Here is an 18,252-nt window from a genome sequence, read left to right as displayed (position 1 = left end):
CCGTTTTCCTTCCATCCGCACACGGGTGCTGGAAAGGCCTCAGTGAAGCGCTTGGCCGTGAAGGCTCCTTCTTGGTTCAGGAGGGCTTCCCTGGCCACCCGGTTGTGGTGGCGGCGACGCTCCCAGCCTGCAGCCCTCCCCGCCGCGTTCCCGGGATACGGGACATCCCCCCGTGAGGCCCGGGGCCGGCACGAGGGCTGCAGGAAGCCCAGCCCGGCCTCAGCAGCCACTGGGAGAAGGTGCAAAGAAGTACACGGCCAAGAGGATGAAGTAGACCATCACCAGCACGGTGCCTAGGGCGGAAAGAGCACGTTGGAAGGCGGATACTCGCTGAAGCAGGAAGGGAGCTGGCAGTTAAGCCACTCCAGCCACTCCAGTTGGGTTAACTTGGGGAGTTAACCCAAGCTAACTCCCACTAGCTTGGGTTAGTGTCCCCAAGGAAACACATCTTCTTCTGCCCAGCCTCAGGAAAAGAGCCATAACTCCCTCTCAAGAAGGAATAGGAGTGGGTTCTCCTTGCAGCTGCTCCCTTTTCCCACCCCAAGCCCAGCCCTGCTCTGTATTTGGTTGCAGGGTGGTAGCTCCAGTCTTGGCTTGGAACCACCTAGATGGGTCACCAAGAGCCCAGGAATGGCCCAAGTCACCACAAGCCAAGGGCTACAGCAAGTGGGTGACTCCAGGACTGTGTCCCCTGATCCTTGCAGGGAACCTGAGTACATTCTGAGCCCCAGAGCAGCCTGTGGCCCGGGCCGTACCTTGGAAGTAGTCACACTTGCCATCCATGAAGATGTAGTTCATGAGAACCACGCTGAACATGCTGGCGTAGACGTGCAAGTCGCTGAAGACCAATGTGAAGTTTGTGGGCTGTGGGGGCAGAGAGGAGTTGGTTTCATGCCCAAGGGGACACACATGTCACCCCTGGGAGCTCCCCTCACAACACGGCCCTCAGGATGTCACCACGGCCCTCAGGACACCGGCATAGGTGCAGCTTCAGCCAAGGGAGCAGCTGTCTGACCCCACTTGCCCCTGCAAGCAGCTGTGCTGGGCCAAGGGTGCCGAGGCAGCAGCAGAGAGGACAGGGACGGTGGCTGTGTCCCCCCAGTGCCCAGGGCTCTCCTGGGCACCACTTACGTAGAAGATGGTGAAGAGCACCAGGATGGGGATCTGCAGCATGCACACCTGGACGGCGATGCAGTTCCCGATCTCGATGCTGGGGAGGAGCAGAGCACCAAGGATGGCACCCGGGTGACACCAGAGCCCCGGCAGCCCCTGGGGTGCCCCGCGGGACATGGGGGACGTGGTCCCACCAGAGCATCTTGGCTTTCCCTGCCTTGGAGCTGGGTTTGTAGCACCTGCAGCACCAGTTCCGCTAGGACAGCTTAGCCCGGGGCAAGGACACGGCTGCCTTTGAGACCCAGAGGAGCAGAATCTGCTTCTGGCCCCATTTCCCAGTGATTTTTAAGCCTATTCGTGGCCAAGCACCGGCTTGTAACTGCTGCAGGCTGGAGCCAAGCAGGGGAAACCTCAGTCCCTCAGGGCATGGGGACTGTCCCCGCGGGGCACTGGCCTCCTAGGGCCACCTCACCTCAAGCTCAGGTTGTTCTGCAGCGCGAACTGGATCCCGTTGACAATTTCGGGCAGCTCGGGCACCATGGCCAGCACGGTGACGCCGATGAAGTACTGCGAGGAGCGGCGGCATCAGCGCCCCTCACCACGCCAGCCCTGGTGGGCAGGGTGGCCAGGGGGGCTTCCTGGGCCCATGGGCCCCACCGCGCTCACCTGGGAGATGGTGGAGCTGGTGAGGATGGGGCTGATGTGCTCCGTGGCCAGGTCGGCGCAGGCCGACATGCAGAGCGTGGACAGCAGGAGGATGAGCAGGGCCCTCCACCGAGACCAGTGGACCACGGCGCTGTGGTGGTGGCCGGGCACTGGGGGCAAGGAGCCAGGAGCCGGTCAGGAAGCCCGCGTGGGCCTCCCGGGCTAGGAAGGGGAGCCGGGGACGCGGCAAGGCTGGCGCTCACTGTGGCAGTCGCTGATGTGGATGTCGTAGATGTGCGAGTGAGTTTTCAGGGTGAAGAAGAGGCCGATGAGGTAGGCAGTGGGGAGCAGCAGGGACACCGTGTACACCAGGGGCCTGTGGGACACGGCTCTCAGCCCCATGGCAGAGCCCCTTGGAGGCCACGCCGGCTCCTCCAACGGGGCTGGGGACACTGGTGGCCATTCCGTGATGGAGGCCGATGGACACATCGGGCATGGCAGTGACATGCCCAGGCCAGGGGACACCCAGCCAGGGAGCAGGCAGCACCCTGAGGAGCCGTGAGCCAACCCAATGAGACCCAACCCAACGCAGGGACCGAGGCCACCCCGGGTGACACTCACTGGACGTGGCTGTAGTAGAGGGTGCCGTTGCTGTGCATCTGCAAGAGAGAGACCAGCCACAGCGTGAGCATCGTGGCCATGGCACGGGTACCCGCTACCACCCGCCCTGCAGCTCGCAAGGAGCCCCATGGGCCAGAAAGACCCCCGTGGTGGCCCCGGCGTGGGTGCCAACCAGGCGCGCTCACCAGGTCGAAGTGGCAGCTGTGGCAGAGGTAGCGGCCCAGCGGGTTCTGGGTGACGTTGTGGCACTCGCCGCACACCAACTTCCCGTACACCTTGGAGAAGAGCGTCGGGGCGAAGACCCCTGCCCGCGGGGACGGTGGCGGTGGGCGCGTGGCCACGGCGCGGGACGTCCTCCCTCGCCAGCAGCGCCGCCACCGCTCACCTCCCACGGAGAGGAAGAGCAGGGCCGAGCTGACGCCCGCCGAGCGGCTGTTGAACCGCTGCTCCTGGTGCCGGATGCCTCCGATGACCATGCACAAGCCCTGCGCGACGCGGTGCCGTGAGCGCCTCCCCGGCGAGGGGCTCCTCTCCGCCGCGCGCAGGGGAACGGAGGGTCCCGCTCACCGGGACCAGGAGGACGCAGCCCACGAGGGTGCCCGTCAGCGCCGCCTTGACGATCTCCTCGTAGCACTTGTTGCCCTCGCGGGCGCCCTTGATGAGCGCCGTGATGTAGAAGGTGAGCTCCGTGATGGAGCCGAAGGTGGCGTTCACCACCGCCCCCACCGCGAAGTTGCTCTGCGCCGAGATGCTGGGGGCACGACCAGAGAATCATGATGGTTGGAAAAGACCTTCAGGATCATCGAGTCCAACCGCAAACCCACGCCCACCCTGCCTGCTAAGCCATGTCCCCAAGCGCCTCATCTACATGTTTCTTGGACACTGCCAGGGACGGTGACTCCACTGCTTCCTTGGGCAGCCTGCCAAAAAGCGTCACCACTCTTCCCATGTAGAAATTCTTCCTAACATCCAACCTGAACCTCCCTGGCACAACTTGAGGCCATTTCCTCTTATCCTATCCGTAGTTATTCGGAAAAGGAGACCAACCCCTGCCTCACTACAGCCTCCAAGCAGTTGTAGAGAGCAGTACTACAGTAGCAGACTACATAACCCCGGCTCCCTCAGCCGCTCCTCGTAAGAGCCGTGCTCCAGCTCCTTCCCCAGCCTCGCTGCCCTCCTTTGGACGAACTCCAGCCCCTCCATGTCCTTCTTGTAGCGAGGGGCCCAAAACTGAACACAGGATTCGAGGGGCGGCCTCGCCAGCGCCGAGCACAGGGGGACGATCCCTGCCCTGCTCCTGCTGACTGCACCGCTCCTGATACCAGCCAGGAGGCCCTTGGCCTCCTTGGCCACCTGGGCACGCTGCCGCCTGTCCACCAGCACCCCCAGATCCTTTTCTACCACGGAGCTCTCCAGCCGCTCTGCCCCAGGCCTGTGGCGCTGCGCGGGGTTGTGGTTATGACTGAAGTGCAGGACCCGGCATGTGGCCTTGTGTCACCTCACACAGTTGGTGTCAGCCCATCGATCCAGCCTGTCCAGATCCCTCTGTAGCACTTTCCCACGCTCAAGCTGATCAACTCTTCCTCCCAGCTTGGTGTCGTTCAAGATACTGAATGACATGTACTCATCTCTTCAAGATACTGAAGAGGACGGGCCCAACACCGACCCGCTGGGGAACACTGTTCATGACCGATCACCAGCCGGATTTAACCCCATTCACCACCACTCTGGGCCCGGCCATCCAGCCATTCTTCACCCAGCCAAGAGTCCACCCGTCTAAGCAATGAGCTGCCACCTTCTCCTGGAGAAGGCAGTGATAGACGGTGTCAAAGGCCTTACTGAAGACTAAGTAGGCCACGTCCACCACCTTTCCCTCATCGCTAGGCAGGTCAGCTGCTCGCAGACGATCAGGCTGATGAGGTACAACCTGCCCTTCATGACTCCATGTTGGCTTGACCTGGTGCCCTGGTGGTCGCACGCACTCATCCCTCAACACCATCTGCTTCACCTTCCCCAATACCGAGGTCAGGCCTGTAGTTCCCCGGATCCCCCATCCAACCCTTCTTGTAGATGGGCATCACATTAGTGTCCCCGCTCACCTGGCGATGGCCATGCCGATGTAGTAGGAGAGCGGCATGATGGAGAGCAGGGCCAGGGTGAACTTCACGGGTGAGCTCGTCAGCCGGTTGCGCCCGTCCACGTAGCCCAGCACCAGCGTCACCACCACCAGCGGCAGCAGGTCTGCGGTGGCCATCAAGGAGGTGACCCAAGCAGCGGGTAGCCTTTTTTTGGGTTGGTGCCCGACCCGCTTTCCCTCACACCCGACACCAGGGAGCTTTGCAAAGGATACTGACGGCGAAGACGTTGATGCCGTCCACGGTGTACTTGTAGTAGTAGGCGTTGACGGCGCGGTAGCAGCACAGGATCACCTCGGCCTCCAGCGGCACCTCCGTCTGCCACGCATGGGGACGAGTGGGTGACACCTGTGTCCCCAAACACAGCCCCCCTCCCCAGGATGGCCGGGACCCCTCTGTCCCCGCGCCGGCTGCCACCCACCATGCGCAGGCGGCGGACGCGCACCCGCTCCGGCGGCAGCAGCAGCACCCGGTGCACCATGCGGGCGCTCATCTTGGCCACGGGGATGAAGAAGACCAGGAGCCAGGCCACGAAGCAGAGCAGCCCGTGGGCCAGCGCCAGCAGCGGGTAGCCCAGGCAGAGCCAGGCGGCCGCCGCCGCCACGCGCCGCTGCAAAACGACGGGGAGGCGTCACCGCGGTTGGTTATTTTGGGGCGAAAAGCAATGGGAATGGGAGCAGCGGAGCCAGCAGGGCGCTCACCCGGGAGCCGGGGACCGCGGGGTGCCAGCGGGCGGGCGCGGGGCCACCGAGCAGGGCCGAGGTCTCCTGGGCGCCCGCGGCCTCCGCGGGGGCGTCAGGGCCACCCGGGCACCCCGCGGGCACCTCCACCCGCTGGATCACTTTGCCAAAGGGCCAGAGGAAGTAGCCGGCCAGCTCCCAGCAGAGCCGCCCTGTGGGGACAGCGGCAACGTGGAGCACAAGATGGGGGGCAGGAGCCCAGAGAGCCGCTGCGGGTCCATCCCAGGACCCCCAGTAGGACTAACCATAGGGAGCTCCCACCACGGTGAGGAACATGATGGCAGCCACCACAAGGTAGAGCAGCGCCAGCCACCAGCCGAAGAGCAGCGCGTAGAGCACGTTGCCACACGTCACCGTGGAGCCTGGAAGGAGGGACAGGTCCCCTTGGCCACCCGCTCCTCCAACAACCCTTTTCTCCCCCAAAAAACACACGTGGGGCTTCCCCGGGGCCAACACCGCTTGCCCACGGAGGTGGCACACGGGGTTCAAGCAGATGCCCCGTCCTCCGCGACGGCTCCCACCTCCGGAGCCCTTGATGACGTTGAGGTCGGAGTAGAGCTCCTTGACGATCTCCGAGCGGTCCTCCCATGGCCGCGCCGTCACGTGGCTCTTCCACTTCTTGAAGCCGAACTGCGCGGAGAGGCCGAGGGGGCCATCGCACCCGCACGCCCAGCCCGGCGGCGCCACGGACCGTCCCTTGGGCTGCGCATCGTGCCCATGGCGGGGTCCCCCATGGCAAGGAGGCCCCATGGCGAGGTCCCCCACGGCAAGGAGGCCCCACCTTGTAGTTGTTGGAGAGCTTGTTGGCCTCCACGGCGTTCTCGGCCGTCAGGGTGGTCTTGCCCAGGCAGCTCTCGCACAGCTCGTCCGAGTGCTGCGGGCAGGCGATGCCTGCGGGCGAGAGGCCAGTGGGACCCCCCACGCTGGGACGGAGCCACCGCAGCGGCCGGGGGACCCCCTGGCCCGGGATGGCGCCCCCGGAGCCGCCGCGTGTCGGGGGCTGCACCTACCGGGCAGGACGCGGGGGGCCACGAGGCCATGGGGCAGGTGGGAGCCCGAGGGCAGCTCGCCCAGGTCGCCGTGCGCGTTGTTGATGATGGCGGCGCAGCGGCGGTCGCAGAGGGAGCCCCGCCGCGGCGGCGCCGCCTCCGGCTCCATGGGGGAGTCTGCGGACACCCCCCGCCAAATTGCAATGCTGGGTGCGCGGAACGTTCCCCCATGCGGGCTCCCCTCCCATGCAAAATCCAGGGAGAAGCTCGCACCGCTGCAATATTCGGGAATACCCGCTGTGCAACCCCCCCAAGTTAGTGCGGTGCAATAACCAGCCCCGCCAAGGCAACACCTCCAGTGCAACACCCAGGAGAGCCCACCTCAATGCAACCCACCCCCCCGTGCAAACCACCCCCCATAGCAACACCCCCAGCGCAACACCCGGGAGAGCTCCCCTCAATGCAACCCCCCATGCAAACCACCCCCTGGTGCAATAACTGGGACCCCTCCATTGCAATACCCAGGAGGGCTCCCCTCAATGCAACCCCCCGTGCAAACTACCCCCGGTGCAATAACTGGGACCCCCCCCCCCTCCCATTGCAACATGCCCCAGTGCAATACCCAGGAGGGTCCCCTCAATGCAACATCCCTGTGCAAAACACCCCCCAGTGCAATAACTGGGACCCCCCCTCATTGCAACACGCCCCAGTGCAATACCCAGGAGGGCCCCCTCAATGCAACCCCCTCCCCCGTGCAAACCACCCCCGGTGCAATAACCGGGACCTCCCTAATTGCAACACCCCCAGTGCAACATCCAGGAGGGCCCCCCCCAATGCAACCCCCCCCCCCCGTGCAAACCACCCCCAATGCAATAACCGGGACCCCCCCCCCATTGCAACAGCCCCCATCGCAACACCCAGGAGGGTCCCTCCGCAATGCAACCCCCTCCCCGTCGTGCAATACCCGGGAGGGCCCCCCCGCTGCAACTCACCCGTGCAACACCTGGGAGGGCCCCCCGCAGTGCAAACCCCCCTGATGCAATAACCAGGACCCCCCCCCGCGGTGCAACCCCGCTCCTCCCGCGCATCCCGCCCCCACCGGGTGCAATAACCGACAGCCCCCCGGTGCAACCCCCTGTGCAGCCCCCACGCCGGTGCAACACGCGGGACCCCCCTCCCCGTGCACCCCCCGGTGCAGCCCCGCGCTGCAAACCCGCGTGTCCCCCGCGGTGCCACCCCCCGCGGTGTCCCCTGTCCCGCACCCAGCGCGTCCCGCGGTGGTGGCGGCCGGGCTGGCGCTCGCTGCCCGCGGGGGGCGGTGGCACCGGGGAGGGCGGGACAGCGGGACCCCCCCGCCCACGGGAAGGGCCGAAGGCGGCAGGGGACGAAGGGCCGGGGGAGGACGGAGCCCCCGGGGGACACAGGGGATGGCTGCAGAATGCCCCAAAACGCGGCCCTTAGGGCCTTTTTTTGAACCAAATTCGAGGGGTTTCCCCTCAAATTTGGCTCTTCCTAGGACATAATCCCGACTCCTCCAAGGCAGAAGGTCCAAAAAGGCTGAGGGGCCAAGGCCAGGCTCGGCCCTGGGGGCACCCGCCTGTGTTTGGGGGAGAAAAGGCCATTTCTGGGGGTGGTTTGGGGAGGGCCTAAGAAACGGGGGCTGCTCTGGGCTGACCCCACACCAGGGACCAGCCCTTGGGCTCAGCTGAAGCGGGACAGAGGCCCCAGGGCCTGGGAAAGAAGAAGGGGCTGCCAGAAATGTTGCTGTGAAAAATAAGTTTAAAATGTATTAAAAAACAAAGGCAAGGTAACACATTTTTTCTTCACCTTTTTAAATCCCAAGACCCACAGAGTTGAAGGCTATGTTTGTGGGGTTCTTTTCTTAAAAAAAAAACATCTCTTTTATAAATATAGACTGAAAGCAGCAAATTGAGCTGTTTTCCTTTCCCCTTACAGTTGCAGTGGAGAGACAATGAAATATCCACAAGGTCACAAAATGCAGTTATTGTGGTAGGCAGGGATAAAAGATGTGATTAAATTAACCCAATTCAGTGCAAACTTCCTAAACAGGCACCAAGTAACTTCTTGGACTTTGTGCAGTGGGATCTGCAGACTCCCCCATACACCTGGGGGCAGGGGGACCAAAACTGGGGTTCATTAAGGTGAGAAGCCAGAGAGAAAAACACACCTGGAGTTCCTATTTCCATGTGTTTTAACAGTGAAAAAAAAAAAAAAAAAAACACCCAGTGGAACAGTGACAAAAACGGTGGAAAAAACAGTGGAACACTTTAAACGCTGTTTGCCTAAAAAACCTGTACAGGAATTTACAAACATTTCCCCTCTGTCCATAAAGCAGAGTTTAAATTATCCTATTTCACAGTCTGTGTTCAAGGTAACGTGTCACGATGCTGCTCAGGGCATCTGGTCCGAGCAGAGGGATCCTTCCTCTGCGGAGCCGCTCGTCACTCGCCGAAGATCCAGAGCACGTTGACTCCGGAGACACCGAGATTGACGCGCCTGCAAAAACAGCACCGGAGTCACAAACCATGGGCAAGTTACAGCTCCTTTTTACAACCAGTCTTTGAAAAACTTGAAGAGCAAATTAAAATCCACATTTCCTGCATGCTCCGAGCTTACACGGTTCTGCAAAATAGCTGCTGTTAGACCAAGTGTAAAGAGGGTTTTATTCGGTCCCAATTGTCCCCATACAGCAACGTCCTGTGGCATTTCAGCACTGAAAGCTGCTGCTCAGCCCTCGTGGGTGACATGACGGGACCCAGCAGGTGACACTTACCCGAGCATGCCCGATTCTTTGGTCTTTATAATGTACAGAAACATGAGCAGGGTGTGGAACATGTTGTTTCTGCCCTAAAAACACAGGGAAAAGAACTTGGCATCGAGATCATGACAAGCAGCCACACCAATATCTTAGAGAAAATGTCTTATTTAAACCAATGTCCTGCTCATAGTTGAGCTCGAGCTGCACAATTTTTCCCTTAAATCTTCTTTTAAGATACACAGACACTTCAGTGTGCACCATGACACCCCATTAAATAATCTGAGATGAGAGAAACTATAACAGAGATCTCATGGAATGTTGTTGCAGCCTGGGGGTTTGCCTCAAAATTTACCTCTCAGTTAGCTAAGTATCAGAAAAATCCCCTTTTTCTGGATGGATTACCATTCTTAAATATTCAGGATTTTTACAGCATTTTTCTGAAATCACAGATCAAGCAGATTGAAATCACAACCAAGGCTTCAATATGCGTTAAAACGTTCAGGAAAAATCTAGTATTTTGGTATTGAGACTGGATGGTTCCCTCCACAAACTCCTCTAGGTGAGCATGAGGCTTGTTGGCATTGAGGAATAACAGCTCACACCAGAGCTCATATAAATCAGGAGTTTAGAATAAATCAGGAGGAAATACACAAGAAGGTTCTTTCTGCACTGAGCCCACCTACATATAAATATTCCCCACATATATATATATATATATATATATATATATGATATATAGATCTAGATCTAGATATATAGATCTCTCTCTCTCTCTCTCTCTATATATATATATATATAAATAATATTATAATATAATATATATATATAAATAATATATATATATATAAATAATATTAAAGAATTAAACCCAAATCAGGTCTGCTGAAGATTTCCTGACAGCAGAACCACCCCAATACGCTCCTACCTGGGGCAGGTTGTAGACGTGGCCGTGATAGATCAGCTCATAGTGGGGTGGGTTGATGTTGCTCTGGTAGATGCAAAACAGGTTTTCATTTGTCATGTCTGGGAATCAAAGTTTTAAAAGAAAAGAGGGATTTTTTAAGGGTGCTGATGTGATGCGAGCTGTAAAAGCAGTTGAAGCAGCAGCCCAAGAAAGGCAGTACCTGGTTTATCCGTTGTCCGGATGAAGTACTGGGAAGTGAAGGTTTTGCCATTGGGATACTTGGGGCTAGGTGGCAGTCTGGAGTCAAGGTAGGTGCAGAAGATGTGCATAAGGATCTGTGCAAACAAACCCAAATCTCACTTTAACAGCATGAAAAAGACCATGGAACAAAGGGCTACAACACAGCAGCTTCCTTTGCATAATCTCAGACACAAGAGCATATATAGAACCTCATGAGGTCTGGGGGAAATTGATGCTTTATATCAGATATAATGAGACTAACATTACTGCAAAGGAAATAAATGTTAAATGTTTTTTGAGTAAGTTAATACCAAGGCTTCAAGACAAGTGTTTGCATTAATTTTCTCTGTGTTCTATCAGAGCTTCTTTCCTGGAATCTTTGGAAGTTTTGCATGTTGTCCAGCCCTACCTCTCCTAGCTGGTTTTGGTAAAAGACCATGAGGTCCACGGGTGATGTTTGGTGTTAATGATCGTTACCACCTTCAAGTTGTCCTGCTCCCTTGTCTGCCAAGGCAGCCAGAGCTGCTTCCCAGCTTGTCAGCCCCAAACAGAGGGAATTTAATTTTCTAACTGTGGGGATTACTATTTCAAGACAGATTTTGTTCAGCTTTAGCTTCTATCAGTTCAATCTTGTTCCATCTTCAGCAGCAAAGTGCTGTAAAGCTTTTACGTATGGATCTCCTGGTTCTTCTTCCCAATAACCGAGCACCTATATAGTGAAAAAAGGTTAACTCTCCTCTCATACCAGCTGAAGAGTGACAGTACGAAGATTGTTTTCCACTCCCTGGATTATCTTGTGGCCTCTGAATTATTCCAGGTGAATTTTCAGGCTGAGCATAGTGAAGTGCTTCTCTCCTGACTGTTTGTGTTAACTGGCTGAGCACAAGCACAAGTCTGTGCTCGAGTAAAACACCACAACCCTGCAGGTTTCTCAAGCTGAACAGACATTAGACAAGATGCTCAAGCTGTTCCTTTACCCACTGCAGAAAAAGGGAAATCAGAAGAAGGTTGAAGATTCTTCTTGCATTAGAAATTATGAGGTTTGGTTAAGGCAGAGCTCTTTTTTTTAAAAATATGGTAAGAAAGTTGCTGTAACGAGATCCCTACCCAAGAGACAGTTCTCTGACATCTCAGATGAATCCAAAGAAGAGGCTGCCCTCAGGCTAAGACACATGATGCCGTTTTTGTGACCTGCATCATTTCCAGGCCCGTTTGTATTACTCCTCACACTACAGAGGTTATCAGAAGTGAAGCCAATAGGATTTTGACTTTTTTTTGCTGCCACCCACAAAATTGATGCCGAAAAAACCTGCTTTAGGAAGTTCTGAATGCTTTGAACACTTACAGCGCAGTCGGTGGGCAAGTCAGCATCCCATTTACGGCCTTTGAAATCTCCTCCTCTGTTCCATCGGAAGGAGCTCATGCACCCTCCCTGCGAGAGCTCTGAAAACAACAACATTTATTCAGCTCCTGGGGGTGGAAGGTGCAAAAAAAAGGCATATTTTGCACTAGCTTTGAGACACCTCAGCGTGCATTTTCAGTGCACCATATGGGAAGGATTCAACTAATTGAATGCTTGTAAATATTATATATACTTAGGGGCGCTGAGTTTACAAGGCGATTTTTATTTGTAATGAGCAAAAGGGATTGAATCAATGGGAGATCTGGCAGCACCGACGCTCGCAGCTAAACAAACACTTCCAAGGCAGGAAGGGGAGCACGTACCTTTGATCCGTTCAACCAAGTACTCTTGGTTTGGTGTGAAATCCAAATACTGCACGATAGTGTTCAGGGTGGGAATGGCTGCAGCTTTAACAAGCGCTGCCTGTTTCAGGCTGCTGATGCTGGCTTCTGCGTGCAAGGTGTTAATAAATGCACCGTTACAAAGAGGACCTGGCTTCTTTGCTCTAATTATTTATTACTAAGCTTAGAGCTCAAGTTCACATGTTATGCAGTGCCCCAAATGCTCATTTCCCATCCCCATGGGGCACTTGCTGTCTCTCTTACCCAACAGAATAGAAACCCTGGGCAGGGCTGTGCAGGCACAAAAGACTTAACTGAAGGGCTTGCATTGCGTGAGGAAAGAGAAACAGACAGAGTGTGAAAAAGGGAAGAATCAAAATCCATTTGAAAGAGCAGCAGGAGAGCAGGGAGGTGCAAAACAAGCCAGGAAGGGGTCAGTGCTTCACAGGCATCGCAACAGATGCGGGTCATGAGGGGAGACAACAAACCCCAAATAGGAGCCTGTGTTTAAATGCAGGGAATCAAACCCTGTTATTGGGGAAGGGGCCATAGGTGGGATCTGCCAATGGAAGGGGCTCCTTCCATTCTGCCAATGGAAGTTGGACTGGGAAACTGTAGCTACAATTCCCGCTCAGATTGTCCTCCCAACTCCATCTACTACTACAAATCCCAGCTACGAAGAGCTTAAATATAAATGATTAATATCCTGTGATAGCAGGGTTATTCTAGGTTAAGATATTAAATTAAAAAAAAAAAACCCTTCCCAGGTCTGTGATTTTAATAGTATTCCACTTACAATAAGACCTCTCAGTTCTTAATAGTATTTGTTCAGAGTGTATCAGAACTAAGTCTTCATAAAACATTTGTGGCCTAACTGCTTTAGGACAAGGCAGTGGGTAACAATTCAAGGAACTAACAGCAATATTTTTTCTTTTTTTTTTTTTTCTCCTCCAGAAAACAACCGATTTTAAGGAGACAGTTGGAAAGGCACATATCTAACAGACAGTGATAGTTGACAGGCAGCTTTCCTTGCAACATGTAATAGTTTTCTGGCAGTATAAGATACAATAAGGATACTAAGTGGAGCCTTTAACTCCCCAAGAATAAATGCAGAGAAAATAAGAAGCTTATGAATTATATACTAGGGGAGCACGAGCGGACCTTCACCAGGATTTCCAGAAATCTTAGGAAAAGCCCTTCCTGGATAATAAATTGCAAGCCCACAGCTCCTCCTATCGTCCCACCTCCAATCTGCATTTCTGGGTACCCCATTCTTCGCAGCTGAGTGCTCACAGACTCGATCTCTTGCACAAGCGGCACTAAAATTGTCTCGTTAATCCACTAGGAAAGAGAAATGCAAACATTAAAAAGGCAAGAAGCAACAAGAAGCTCCTGAACCTGGTACAGAACAGACATGACCCTACATCTCATGAAAATCTTTACTTTCCACTCACCCCTTAACAAACACACAAAAAAACATGTAATTGCATTTCCTTTGCTACAGTGATGCCTGCTCCTAGGACTAAAATGTTCTTGTTGTTTATTATGCTTCTAAAGCTAGCAAAAAAACCTACTGTGCTGACATTTTCCATGCTTTACTTGAACCCAGGAGAATAAGCTTGAAAATCACACACAAAAAAAAAGCAGTTCAGAAATTTGGGTTGTAGAAAGAAAAAAATTCAGTCTTATCACATCCACTGTGTGTTAAGATGCATTTGTCTCCATTTAAAGGTGAGTGAAGTTTACAACTGTAAAGTTTTCAGAATACAAAACAGTCACATCAGGCAGTTCAGGTTGAAAATTTTCTTACTACTTCTTGGTTACCAGTAGGCTGGTTTAACCTCCGTGTCCAAGTTCACCCTAATCCCCAGGAGACTCAAAGATGGAATCTTTTTGAGAGATGAAGCACTTCTCTATATGTCCATACCTGTTCTAATGACAAGAACAGGCAGTCTATAGGGACAGGACTTACACTTCTGAACCGGGCGGTCCAGGAATCCATGTGATCAAGTTGGCGCCGATTCACAATCACCCTTGCCCAAACCTACAGAAAAAAAACATTATTATCCATCTACAGAGAAAATCAAAGGAGCTTTTAGGGCCTAAGACTTTTTTTTTGAGCCCAACAACAACCCATAATACAAACTGCATTTATTAGGTTAAGGGATGACATGAAGAAATGGATCAAATTTAATTAAGCTACCTTAGTATTCCTTTGAATCAGACTTATTCCAGACACAAGTGCAAGTTTTCTGTACCTTCAATTATTTGACTATGTTAAATATAGGCCAGTTTCCAGGCAACGTTTAGGTCATAAGGTTATTTGACCCCAAGTGCAAAATGGTACAAGAAGTAACTTGAGTTTAACTTGTAACTTCTGTTTCATCTCAGATTATAGAGTAATATTAAAGAACTCCAGAGAAAACGCTTCTGAAGAGCTGGCCACATTGACAGAAGGGTTTCCTGCTTCCCAACGCGGCTCACACAGTGAGCATCACTTCCTCACAAAGAGGACAAAGGAAGAAAGCCCAAAATTCTTGCAGGAGCCACATTTCTATCTAAATAAGGTATCCTGTATTTACAGAATGTGTAAATCCTGTATCACAGAATCTGTGATTCTGTGATCCTGCTCTCTGAGGCAGAAATCTTTTTCCATTTCCAATCCAGAATGTGAAACATATCCCTCCAGCGACAAAGAGTCTTTAAAAACTGGAGGGACATGGATTTCTCTCCCTCTTTCTAACATAGTTGGTGGAGCTCACAGCCAACCCTCTGGATGGAGCTCCGTGTTTTAGGGCTCCTTTAGTGCTGAACTTACTTCTTCTGCAGCTTGTGGAGAGCTCAGATGAGCTTCATCCTTGTGGGTGGACGGGGCGAGGGGCCTGCAGGCCAGCTGATACTGGAACTTCCTCAGCACCTGCGCTTGCTCTACGAGGGAACGGCTGTAGTTCCAGAACGTCGGGCTGTTGGACGGAGAGCTGGAATCGGAATTCGCTGAAATGACATTAAAGTCATGCACAATTATTCCCATAATTGCCCAACAGTGAAGGCAATAGCTCCACAAATTAAATTTTGACTGGAGAGACACACTTGTTAATTGTCATGAGTAATTACACTTAAATCTATCTGCATAAAGATGAAACTGGTGCTTACGTCAATAAGGCACAGGCCCTTCCCAGGACAAAAACTGCCTGCAGGGAATTTTTCCACCTTTACCTGAAAGGCTTTCTCCACAAAATATCCCTCTCAACAAGCTGATAAAGCCCTTCACCTTATCACAGTCCAACACAGCTGACAAATGCTACTGATAAAAACCTATCAGTGCAGGTTTCCATAAGACACACCCATTTGGCCAGCAAGAGCAGCGTATTCTATCCAGTACAAGGTGAAGGAGCAGAATTTTCTTAAGCCCCCGAGTCACACAGATGTGCAGAAATTACCAAATTCTGCCTTCTGTCTTAATTACTGGCTTTTTACCACTTTTACCAGGTTCAGAAGCGACTACCACGCGTGTGAGTGATTTTGATTTACTAGCACTTCAGCAGCTCGCTGTCTTTGCTGGAATCCTTCCCAGCTTTTCTCATCCACAAAAACAACTCTCCAATAAACCCCCCATCCTCTCCTTGCCCAACTTTTCAGGCCAAGCAAAGTGTTTTATTTACCCAGCTGAAGTCTATGCTGTTTCTCTTCTTCACTTCGAAGGTATTTTTGTAGTGACTTTAGGTCTGTGATTTCATCGTCCGGACTCATTCGGGAATTATACCGGATCGGTGTGGAGCGGTAACGGGACCTCAGGCCACTTTCCACTGGTCCAACACTTGCTGGATACGGGGAACCCGTAGGAGAAGGGCTGAAGCTGGAGAACTTGGGGGAACAAAAGCAAATGCGAAGATAAGAGTACCTCTTTGGTTTACAAACTACATGAATTGATTGACTCAACACATGAATTTATGGCTCTGCTGATTGCTTTTATAAGACCTAGCCTGGGTTTTGGGAAGTTGGGTTTTGTTTTGTTTTTTTTTTTCTGTTTTGTATTTACATTTTCATTTCTCATTTTTGCTTTTGTTTCAAACAATCTAACTCTTCTTAAAACGAATAAATTAGCACTAGGGAATCCCAGAATGGTTGAGGTTGGCAGGGACCTCTAGGGATCACCCAGTGCAGCCCCTGCTCCAGCAGGGACGCCCAGAGCACGGGGCACAGGGTGGCATCCAGGCGGGTTGGACATCTCCAGAGAAGGAGCCTCCACAGCCTCTCTGGGCAGCCTGTGCCAGGGCTCTGGCACCCTCACACCAAGGAAGTTCTTCCTCACATGGAGGAAGGATGAAACCTGACAAGATAAATCTGCAAACGGAGCAAACAGGCACCTCCACCAGCTTGTGGCACACCACGAGGACATGAGAAGCGAATTCCAAGCGCTCTCCCGGAGCCGTCGCAGCCCTTACCTTGCTGTAGCTGCTGCTGGGTGAACAGCTCAAAGCACTGCTGTAAGAAGCATTGCTGCTCGACAGGGCCTGCAGCTGAGGGCTGTAGCCTGCGATACAACCCGAGGCAAACTTGGGGCTGGCCCGGAGGGGACGGGTCGGGCTGTAGCTTAGCACATTTTGACCCTGCATGGCAGGGGAAGGCGTCGAAGAAGGGACCTTCTTGGCTGCCAGTTCGTTTGCTGGAGTTATTTGCACCGCTGCAAGAAGCGAAAAAATGTAATTAGTACTGGAGATGCAGCAGCCCCAAACTCCCCTCCTTCCTCTAAATGCACAGCAGAACACAAACACACAGCTGTTTCTTAAGGAAATTCAACAAGGCTAAAAAGCTTTGACCTCAATTCCATGGATACATCACAAATTCCGTATCCAACTTCACGAAGAGTCTCTCCGACGGCCCTTTACCCTCTACCCTCTCCTCTTTTTTTTTTTTATAGCTTCTCTCTTCTTCAGTTCTCCCCTCAATCCTGCACCAATTTAACATTTATATCTTGAATATGCTGCAGTTAATTCATCTTACTGCTCTTTTCAGACAAAGTCGCTGAGAATTGCACTTTGCAAAGACACCAACTTAAAAGAACAGAGATGAATGGGCATTTCTAACACCTACCTGCATTCTGCATCCCTAGAAGGACCTGCTGCCTTCGAGTCATGACTAAGGTAGTTGGTGCCATCGTGTATTTGAAATACAACCAAAAATCAAATAAGGCATTCAAGGTGAACAGGGATGCAAGCACGAGCTCTAGAATAAAGAAGAAAGTTTTTATCATGATAGACACCATAAGCATTAGCAAAAAAAAAAAAGTTATTTAAGGAAAAAAAACAAAACAGGTTTATAAACACACACAAAAAAAGGTCATTTTAAGTGCTACCAATACCAGTCATTGGGGGACAGAAGTGAAGCTTTTTCACCTTTTTATGCAAGAAGCAGCAGAGACAAATTTCCTCTCTATAAAATTAATTTATGTGGGCATAAAGAGGGATAAAAGAAAATAAAATGAAGTCCTAGTATTTTTTTTAAAGCTGCCTTTAAAACAACTTTCCCAGCAAGAAAATGGAAGCATGAAATATTCCCTCCTCCCTAAAACTCACTTATGGGCAGTACAACTCACCAATATACCAGAGTGGCCAGAAGGGGATGTTATAGTAGGAACTTAGAAGTTTTCCAGTCCTGAAAAGGAAAAAAATAATCCCCCAAAAGTTACCAATTTGTAGTTATCATGTTCTGGGAAATACTGTGGTCTATACAAACCAGGATGTTTTACATAATTGAATCAGATTAATATTCGACCTACATGTCCGTATAGATCATCCCTGCAACAGAGATGTTAAGGAGCCCCCAGGCCCAGACCACCTTCCGCTCTTCAGCCTCTCTCCTCATCTTCATGGTCTTGTCGATGAGGGAAGCTGCCGAAATCTCTTCGGCTGCCATGACCTGCAGCAGGAGGGAGGCAAAAATGGAAGATTTGGATACAGCAAGTCTCACTCAGCACAAGACTCAAGAAAAATGTAATAGCCAAAACCAAATTGTGTAGAAGCACTTCACTTTTAGGAGCTCTAGGTACTGATTCACAAGCAGTGCTTGATCACAAGCAGGCTTTTTGCCAGCAAAATCCCTTTTGCAAACCCTGTAAACACTATCTCCCTTTCCAGCAAGGGCAGGTCTGTTTTCTCCCACGGGCTGCAGTGATTCCGAGCCCCCTTTGTGAATAAGGGCACTTTGCAAAAAGAAATAAACGGAAAGAAAAAATAACAAAAGGGGGGAGGGAAAAGAAAAAAAAAAAGGAAAAAAGGGTGGGAGAAAAAAGAAAGAAAATTTAATAAAAGAGAGGGAAAGATAAATGAATAGAAGAGTGGAG

General features: G+C 52.4%; 2 protein-coding genes across 3 annotated transcripts; both read right to left on the bottom strand.

The window, feature by feature from the left end:
• Positions 1 to 213: 213 nt before the first annotated feature.
• Positions 214 to 6,412, bottom strand: LOC104564833 (uncharacterized). The gene is made up of 18 exons (XM_088531833.1): positions 6,265 to 6,412; positions 6,036 to 6,145; positions 5,776 to 5,884; positions 5,500 to 5,616; positions 5,216 to 5,406; positions 4,936 to 5,124; positions 4,730 to 4,832; positions 4,479 to 4,620; positions 2,947 to 3,130; positions 2,765 to 2,864; positions 2,565 to 2,683; positions 2,380 to 2,417; positions 2,022 to 2,134; positions 1,780 to 1,928; positions 1,586 to 1,680; positions 1,132 to 1,210; positions 756 to 864; positions 214 to 293 (listed from the first exon to the last, which is right to left on the bottom strand). Exons 1-18 carry the CDS (start codon positions 6,410 to 6,412, stop codon positions 220 to 222), a joined length of 2,169 nt encoding a protein of 722 aa, XP_088387959.1. The 3' UTR covers positions 214 to 219.
• A 2,144-nt stretch (positions 6,413 to 8,556) lies between these two features.
• TMEM209 (transmembrane protein 209) lies at positions 8,557 to 17,829 on the bottom strand. 2 transcript variants are annotated; one of them, XM_088531816.1, is made up of 14 exons: positions 17,689 to 17,829; positions 17,506 to 17,564; positions 17,004 to 17,135; positions 16,355 to 16,593; positions 15,572 to 15,773; positions 14,728 to 14,903; positions 13,882 to 13,953; positions 13,154 to 13,250; positions 11,892 to 12,017; positions 11,512 to 11,609; positions 10,147 to 10,261; positions 9,948 to 10,045; positions 9,038 to 9,111; positions 8,557 to 8,760 (listed from the first exon to the last, which is right to left on the bottom strand). In XM_088531816.1, exons 1-14 carry the CDS (start codon positions 17,823 to 17,825, stop codon positions 8,706 to 8,708), a joined length of 1,680 nt encoding a protein of 559 aa, XP_088387942.1. In that variant the 5' UTR covers positions 17,826 to 17,829; the 3' UTR covers positions 8,557 to 8,705. The 2 variants fall into 2 exon arrangements, with proteins under 2 accessions (XP_088387942.1, XP_088387943.1); XM_088531817.1 differs by lacking the exon at positions 11,892 to 12,017.
• Between the last annotated feature and the right edge of the window lie 423 nt (positions 17,830 to 18,252).

This window comes from Tinamus guttatus, unplaced genomic scaffold (genome assembly GCF_059628265.1).
Source record: "Tinamus guttatus ecotype Peru unplaced genomic scaffold, ASM5962826v1 Tinamus_guttatus_pri_ptg000434l, whole genome shotgun sequence".
Taxonomy (NCBI): Eukaryota; Metazoa; Chordata; class Aves; order Tinamiformes; family Tinamidae; genus Tinamus; species Tinamus guttatus.
This window is presented reverse-complemented; position numbering and strand designations above follow the sequence as displayed.

What these genes read in the sequence shown, in the direction of transcription:
- LOC104564833 (XM_088531833.1), bottom strand. Translation starts at nt 6,412, where the DNA reads ATGGAGCCGGAGGCGGCGCCGCCGCGGCGGGGCTCCCTCTGCGACCGC. An exon ending in CGTGGTGGGAGCTCCCTATG is followed by an intron (nt 5,407 to 5,499) that starts GTTAGTCCTACT and finishes CTGTCCCCACAG; the next exon opens with GGCGGCTCTGCTGGGAGCTG. An exon ending in CAGAACAACCTGAGCTTGAG is followed by an intron (nt 1,211 to 1,585) that starts GTGAGGTGGCCC and finishes GCTCCTCCCCAG; the next exon opens with CATCGAGATCGGGAACTGCA.
- TMEM209 (XM_088531816.1), bottom strand. Translation starts at nt 17,825, where the DNA reads ATGGCAGCCGAAGAGATTTCGGCAGCTTCCCTCATCGACAAGACCATG. An exon ending in CTTGGTTGAACGGATCAAAG is followed by an intron (nt 11,610 to 11,891) that starts GTACGTGCTCCC and finishes TGTTGTTTTCAG; the next exon opens with AGCTCTCGCAGGGAGGGTGC. An exon ending in ACGTCTACAACCTGCCCCAG is followed by an intron (nt 9,112 to 9,947) that starts GTAGGAGCGTAT and finishes CTGTGTTTTTAG; the next exon opens with GGCAGAAACAACATGTTCCA.